At 41.6% G+C, this 8651-nt stretch overlaps 1 protein-coding gene across 1 annotated transcript; it reads left to right on the plus strand.

The window, feature by feature from the left end:
- Nucleotides 1-1263: 1263 nt before the first annotated feature.
- Nucleotides 1264-2545, plus strand: LOC141105278 (olfactory receptor 1C1-like). Its single transcript, XM_073595160.1, has one exon. The coding sequence runs from the start codon at nt 1264-1266 to the stop codon at nt 2035-2037; it is 774 nt and encodes a 257-aa protein (XP_073451261.1). The 3' UTR covers nt 2038-2545.
- The last annotated feature ends 6106 nt before the right edge of the window (nt 2546-8651 follow it).

Raw genomic sequence — 8651 nt, forward strand, 5'->3', positions numbered from 1 at the left:
CATTTTTTTTCCCAAAATTTTCAGGCTTCTTTTTGCTTACTTAGCGAACAATAGAAAACACAGTGGTAATTAAATACCACAAAAAGAAAGCTCTATTTGTATGAAAAAAAAATTATAAAAATTTCATATGGGTACTGTGTTGCATGACCGCTGAAAGCTGAAAATAGGCCTGAGCAGGAAGGGGGTAAAAGTGCTCGGTATTGAAGCAGTTAAGTTAGCCTTTGTGAAAAATTAGATTTCCAAGAAAGCCAGTATGAAAAGTACATTTTTTTTGTGCTTTGTCCAGTACCATGGAAATCATATAATTACCTAGTATTTGTATTGGACACAAACAAGTTGTATTACTGAATCAGCCTTAGCAGAAAGAAAGAAATGTACAAATTGTAAAATAAAAATCTATTTGTGATGCACTATAGTAGAAAAAGATTAAAGATAGGTTGTATTGTTTTGGTTTATAACTTTATCAAGATTTCCAGACAATATAAGGAAAATATGTCCATCTTTATAATATTTTATTAGCATATAAAAAAAATGGGGAATAAAATTCCCTCTGACAACCTCACACTATTTTTTGTAATGCAGGCAAAACAGAAGCAGAAAAAGTTCTGCACCAGCCTAGGCCAGCTGAATCAACGCACGTTGTGCATAGTTTGTGAAACTTGTATATTTACCCAATAAATCACCAGGCCAACAAGCTCAGCTTGTTTATGGATCAGCAATGAGTTTGAAGTGTGCTGAGGTCTATCGGACCTGAAATTCTATCACCAGGATTATGTAAAGTGAAGATTGCAATTTTTGATATAAGTACCTGAAATAAAGTACCTGAAATTTTTTGTACACATCCAGCTTTAGTTACCTGGTACTATGGAAAGGTCTTTAAAATAGAAGTCTATTAAGGTATTGATGCTGTTTTATTTTCTTTAGTGCTTTAGAGAACTATTGACTAGAAGGCGTGTACTCATAAATATACCAAAACCTTACATTTCATTTACAGTCTGAATTTGTCTTTTCCTGTTTTCTGTAAATACACTACCAAGATATTAATAAACAGTCATTGTTGTTTGCGTGTCAAAATTATCACTAGATTAACTATTGGAAATGGTACAGTCCAATATAACAGAATTTTCCATTCAAGGTTTCTCTGGTGTCTCAGAGCTTCGGATGCCAGTATGTCTACTCTTTCTAGTTGCCTATTTACTCATTATTGGTGGGAATCTTACCATTGTTGCTATCATTTGGGCATATTCCCATCTACATACTCCTATGTATACATTTCTAGTGAATCTTAGCATCCTTGATATTGCTTCCACTTCATGTACTCTTCCTAAACTTTTATCCATACTAAGTACAAAACAAGACACAATCTCATTTGCTGGCTGTATAACTCAGCTGTATTTTTTTTTATCCTTATCTTGTGCTGAAGCCATTCTGCTGTCAATTATGGCTTATGACCGATATGTAGCCATCTGTAATCCCCTCCGTTATGTCATTATTATGAATTTAAGATATTGTGTTTGTCTGTCTATAATTGCATGGATTGTTGCTTTTTTAGACCTTTCTGGTCACGCTGTGCTTATATCCAGACTGAAGTTTTGTGCATCCCGTATCATTGATCATTTTTTCTGTGACCTTGTCCCAGTGTTAAAGATGTCCTGCAGTGACACGTATAGTGTAGAATTGTTGACTTACATTGAAGGAGCAATACTTGGAATGGCAACTTTCTTTTTTACTTTGGGATCATATGCATTCATCATTTCTACTATCCTAAAGATAAAATCTTTACAAGGCCAGGGTAAAGCATTTTCTACATGTTCTGGTCACCTGATCTGTGTCACTGTCTTTTACAGTACTCTACTTGGTTCATATATGAGACCCAGATCATATTATTTACCAAAACATGATAAGTTCTTTGCTCTTCTTTATATTGTTTTGGTCCCTATGCTTAACCCTGTAATCTACAGTCTGAAAAATGAGGAAGTTAAAAAAGTTCTTAAAAGTCTGCAAGATGGGTTAAAGGGTCATACCAGAGAAATGTGATAATTTAGTGGTGGAGTTACTAAGCAGACACAAATAAACATTCAGAACATGATTAGGTTTAACTATTGCACCTCACATATCTATACATCTCCTAAGGAACATTTTATACCAATTTTATACTATTTAGCCCTGCGAGGCATATAACCTTGTGGTTTCTTTTCTCCTCTTATGCATTGCCTGCAGTTGCAGGTTTCTATACTCTAATACTTCAATAAAAATTTATTGAAATAAAAAAATAAAAAATACCTTGAATCTGATTGGTTTCTATGCAGAGCTGCACCAGATTTTGCACTCTTTGAATGTGACACTACAACATTATTGAACAAAAACAAATTAAAAAGTTTCAACATTCATGTTTATTAAAAATAGAAATGAAAAAAAAAATCATCAGGAAAATATTAGTTCAAGGGTGAAGGAGACAGAGTTTACTAGGGCTGATTGGGATAAACTAAAGGTTAGATATTAAATAGACCCCTTGATAATGTCCTATTGGACGAATCGCTATTTCTGGTGCTGACATCACGCCGCTGTGTGATCCCGAGTCGGCATCGGCTTTCCATGTGAGTCTACTGGCTTTTTAACACATTGTTTTTAAAGTATTTTGATGTTGACCATTATTAAATATGGATGAGGTGAACACTCCCCGGTTCGGTTTGCACCAGAACATGCGAACAAACAAAAAATTTGTGCGAACACCATTAATATCTATGCGACACAAACATGAAAAATCAAAAGTGTTCATTTTAAAGGCTTATATGCAAGTTATTGTCATCAAAAGTATATGGGGACCTGCTCACTGCACAATAATCATAGATGCTATATGTTACAATTGTCATTGTTTTTTAGATATTTGTATTTTTCAATAAATTTATATTTTTTATACTGCTATATCTTCTCCACTGTTTCTTAGCCTAAAAAGTCCACCTCCCTGGTAATACTCAGTACTACCTTATTTTGTATTCTCAAAGATTTATGGACGTGGCTCATTTTTGGTGCACTTTCCTCTCTTTTTTTGTGTCTATACGTAGGTGGCAAACACCATTTAATCTATTAGTGCACATAGCTGTTTTTCTGAACTTAGCCTTTTTTTTACTCTCTCCTTCCCAAAATTATATTACCTTAGTCATTATTTTTTGCAAGTGTTTAACAGAATGGCGGAACTGGCAGGAAGCAATTGGGAGGGTTTTATGTGGACATTAAGCAAACATGTTCCTCTGTAAACAACAATAATGTTGAAATGGAGATTGTCTATCACAAACTAGTGCAAGTCTTTGAGTGAAAAGCCAGTCTTTTTTGGCACACTAAGTACTTCGAACAATATATCGGGGAGAATCTTAACCCAAAAGGCTTGAGAGTCCAGGTCTTCCCCAATATTACTGCGATCCAAGAGACCGATAGCGCCACCAACGGGTAAACCCTCTCATGACACATCCGATTGTTCCAGGCAAATTTCCCTGCCCCAGCTGCTGCACCGCTGAAAGAAGTTCGCTCCCAGCCATCCACATGCCCAGCGTTTGAATGCTAGCTTGGCTAAATTGCTAGCACTTCAACTGCTGCCTTTTCAGTTGGTAGACTCTGCCTCCTTCCGTGAGTTTGTGGAATGTGCGGTTCCTCAGTGGCATGTTCCCAAACACCACTTTTTCTCACGGAAGGCGATTCCGGCTCTCTACCGGCATGTGGAAGGCAATGTCTTGGCCTCGCTGGACAGTGCGGTCAGTGGTAAGGTGCATATTACCGCTGACTCATGGTCCAGCAGGCATGGACAGGGACATTGCCTATCTTTCACCGCGCACTGGGTGACTCTTCTGGCAGCTGGGAAGGATGCAGGACAGGGTGCAGTAGTGTTGGAGGTTGTTCCGCCACCACGCCTCCAAAATTCTACTAGTGGTGATTCTGCCACACCTCTCTCCTCCACCCCCTCCTCTTCTTCTACCTCCATGGCCTCTTCCTGTGCTGATTTCTCCTCGGAACCAGCGGTGTTCCGTAGGTGTTCTAGGGGCTACGCAAGCACGCAGGCAAAAAGATGCCATGCGGTGCTTGAGCTGGTGTGCCTGGGGGACAGGAGCCACACTGGGGTAGAGATTCTGTCAGCTCTGCAGGGGCAGGTTTAGAGGTGGTTGACACCATGCCAGGTTAAGCCAAGTATGGTGGTTTGCGACAATGGCACCAACCTCCTCTCCATCCTCCGACAGGGACAACTGACCCATGTGCCCTGTTTGGCTCACGACCTTAACTTGGTGGTGCACCGGTTCTTGGGCAGGTACCCGGGCTTACAGGATGTCCTGAGGCATCTCAGGAAAGTCTGTGTGCATTTCCACAGGTCATATAAAGCCAGTGCTCAGCTGGCTGACCTCCAAAAGGAATTTAACCTGCCCAAGAACTGCCTAATCTGTGACATGCTCACCAGGTGGAACTCAACGTTGGCCATGCTGCAGCAGCTGAACATGTAGCAGAGGGCCATCAATGAGTACCTATGCAACTATGGCACCAGGACAGGGGACCTTGGTTTTTTTTCCCCATGCCAGTGGGCTATGATCAGGGATGCATGCACTGTCCTGTCACCATTTGAGGAGGCCACGAGGATGATGAGCAGTGACAGTGCATTGAATGAATGTATGTTGTATATGCCCGTCCCAAAAAAACAACAATGCTCTGCGCTTAGTACAATATTCTAACGGTGTATGTGCGGCACATAAATGATTATATGACTAGTAGCAGCTGCTTAAATAGTAGAACATGTATATAGGCAATAATGAATCAATTAAATTAGATAAATATATAAATACACAATTATAAATATATAAATATATAAAGTGTCTCTTCAGTATTGCAGCAGCGCTGTGCACCCCAATTGAACAGGGTCTCTTTCTTAATCCAATTCAGAAAGTTCAAACACGGATCTGGTAGCCAGAGTCCCACCAATAAATAATCAAGATGTATTCTGTGAGGGTAGTAATCCTTTCACCAAGCGATACACCACGTGCTGGGGTCCCCAATGAAAACTCACTCACCAGAAATCAGATCAATAAAAGCCTTGATTAATAGTAATAAATCTGCATCAATATCCAAAGCGACCACCAGATGTCAGTATTATTCCCAGTAGTTCCAACAGGATATGTAGAAGAAACAAAAATGCTCACATAGCGTGATACTGCTAAACATCTTTATTTAAACCATCCAAACATCCCCTTAAAACCATGCGTACCAAAATTTTATAAACATTGAGCAAAGATAATAAAGTGCACTGTGCCTGATTGCGTCCTCCAGACGTGAAAACCTGTCAGGAGCGCTCCTTGTGTGTAGCCACAGTCACACGCTTCCTGGTTCCTCGGTTGGTGGAGCGCATACGTCACTTCCTGTGCGACACGTCCCTAACGTTTCGTCACTTCCTGGACTTCTTCTGAGTGACAGTGCATGCATCAGTGACACTGTCCCTCTTGTCCACCTGTTGGAGCACACGCTGCATGGAATAATGGACAGGGCACTTGAGGCAGAACAGAGGGAGGAAGAGGAGGACTTCCTTACCTCTCAAGGCCCCCTTTATCCAGACAGTGTTCCTGCATGCCTGCCGATCACACAGGAAGAGGACGAGGAGGAGGAGGATTGTGTCAGCATGGAGGTGGAGCCTGGCACTCAGCATCAGCAGCAGTCTTCAAGGGATCATTTACAGTCCAAAGAAACCCATGGACTTGTACATGGCTGGGAGGAGGTGGCTGCGGATCATGTTGTCCTTAGTGACCCAGAGGACTCTGGACCGAATGCCTCAGCAAACCTACGCTGCATGGCCTCCCTGATCCTGCAAAGCCTGCGGAAGGATCCTCGTATTCATGGTATCAAAGGGAGGGATGATTACTGGCTGGCAACCCTCCTTGATCCACGTTACAGGGTTAAGGTTGCGGACCTTATCTTGCCGTCGCAGAGGGAGCAGAGAATGAAACATCTCCGGGAGGCCTTGCAGAAAGGTTTGTGCAATGCGTTTCCAGAGCCTGGGAGGTTACAATTTCCTGGACAACGTGTTGCTGAGGCTTCGGTCAGTCACAGAAGGAGCGGTGGAGAAGGTTGCCGTCTGACCGATGCGTTCAGACAATTTTTTTAGTCTGCAGCCCCAAGGTCTGATCGGTTCCAGCAACCATCGCCAGTGTCTGATTCACATGGTGCAGGATTACCTAGGGACAAGATCAGACTTGGACACCTTTCCCACCGAAAATCCTCTGGGTTACTGGGTCTTGAGAATGGATCACTGGCCACAGCTTGCACAGTTTGCAATTGAGCTACTGGCCTGTCCTGCATCCAGCGTTCTTTCGGAACGCACATTCAGTGCTGCTGGAGGCTTTGTAACCGATCACAGGGTGCACCTGTCCACTGAATCGGTCAATCGGCTGACCTTCATAAAAATGAATCAATCTTGGATCACCAGCTACCAAGCACCTGATGCTGATGTAACGATTGATTTTTTTTTTTAATGTGATATCCCTTCAAGACTGCCTATGCTAATGCTGAGTGACTATCCTATTATGCTGAGTTACAATCCTCTTCCTCCTCAATTTTCAATTTTTTGGGTTCTGGGCACCGCCACCAGTGGCCAAGGCCCAATTTTTCTGCCCCTGTTTAACAGTGGTGTATAATTACAATTTTTGATGCAATACTCATTCCTGCGCTCCAACTAATGTATCTGTGAGGGGTTGCAGTGTTGTGGCACCAGTGCCTAAGGCCCAATTTTTCTGCCCTGGTTCAACAGGGACATGTAATTACAATTCTTGATCTAATATTTCACAGCAGGGCCCATTTCTGCGCCCACCAAGACTAACTGTGAGGGCTTACAATGTTGTGGCAACACCAACACCTAAGGCCCCAATTTCTGCAGAGTATATAGGGCAGGGCCCTACTTTCAAACATCCAACTTACAAACGACTCCTACTTGCAAACTGAAGGAGACAACAGGAAGTGAGATGAAATCTACCCCTAGGAAGGGAAATTCTCTCCTGTAAGAGTTAATATGGGGAAAACATGTCTCCTCTTCACTGATGCTTTATCACCAATCCTTGTTTCACTAAAACCCCAAATTTTCAAAAAACATTTGTCATTGGGACAGAAAGTGAGGTGAAATCTTCGGAAGAGGTGCACATACAGCAAAACAAATGTTACAGGGGTGATAAACCTTCCCTATGTTTTCCAAAGCTTAAAAATAGATTTTTTGGCTGGAGCTACACTTTAAAAATGTACCAGTTCAAAATTACAAACAGATTCTACTTAACAACAAACCTACAGTCCCTGTCTTGTTTGCACCGCCTGTATACTGCTGTTCAGAGTATATAGGGCCTGGGGGCCCCATGCCTTTCCTTTTTTTAATTTGAGTGCGGGGTTCCCCTTAATATCCATACAAGACCCAAAGGGCCTGGTAATGGACTGGGTGGGGGGTACCCATGCCGTTTGTCTCACTGATTTTCATCCATATTGCCGGGACCCGACATTACATTAAAGCTGCAAGTAGTTTTAAATGACTTTTATTCCTTTAAAAATGTCATTTTGTGCAGGGACTGTTCTAAGCACAGGAAACACACGTCACTTTACAGGCATACTATAGACACCCCCCAGGTACGATATTTAAAGGAAGATTTCACTTTTTGATTCACTTTAAGCATCATTAAAATCACTGCTCCCGAAAAAAATTCCAATTTTAAAACTATTTTTTGCATTGATACATGTCCCCTGGGGCAGGACCTGGGTCCCCAAACCCTTTTTAGGACAATAACTTGCATATTAGTCTTTAAAATTAGCACTTTTGATTTTGAACGTTCGAGTCCCAAAGACTTTAATGGGGTTCTAAAGTTCGTGCGATCTTTCGGTCCATTTGCAGGTTCTGGTGCGAACCGAACTGGGGGGTGTTCGGCTCATCCCTACTATCCAATACATCTTATATAAGATATACACTTCAGTTATATGCGGTAGTTAGCTTCTGTACTAAATGCATTGGTAAAAATATCATCCAGTCAATTTGTGTTAGCCACATATTGGGTGCTGCCTTCTTGTCCCAGTGTCTGCCCTGGGAGTAGCTTTTGCTCAATTGCTGCAGCCATGGGTCATGCTTCTGAATATTGTACATGCTTTTGCAGTTTGTCATCGTAAAGTGGTTATATAATAACTATGATTATATAAAAAAAATTACTAGTGGAATTTTTTGTATTTAGTAATAGTCACTACTTCCTTGTTCAGTCCTCATTCTGTCCTAAAGAAGCTACTTGTGAAACGTATTGACAAAAGAGGATCCTTCACCACCAGCTCATGTGCTACTATCTGTATATTATACTGTAAATTAATTTGGGCTAGATTGTTGATGATTAGCTATCAGCTATTTTCTGTTAGTCCAAGGAGAGTTGTATAAGAGACAGATGATATTTAACTGCTTGCTCACCCCGCACTATAGCTAAATGATAGCTACAGCATGGTTGTCCAGTTTTGGGAGGGCATCTATTGATATCCTCCCAGAACCATGCTGGTTGTGGCAGGCATTCGGCGCACTCTGTGATTGTTGTGTCCTTTGGACACAGCTGATCACAGATCAGGGTAAAGGATCAATCACATCGGCCCTTTACCACATGATCAGCTGTGTCCAA

Source organism: Aquarana catesbeiana, linkage group LG08 (assembly GCF_042186555.1).
Source record: "Aquarana catesbeiana isolate 2022-GZ linkage group LG08, ASM4218655v1, whole genome shotgun sequence".
In the NCBI taxonomy this organism is placed as follows: Eukaryota; Metazoa; Chordata; class Amphibia; order Anura; family Ranidae; genus Aquarana; species Aquarana catesbeiana.

Bases quoted from the DNA above. Each gene is read 5' to 3' on its own strand.
- LOC141105278 (XM_073595160.1), top strand. From the start codon at position 1,264: ATGTATACATTTCTAGTGAATCTTAGCATCCTTGATATTGCTTCCACT.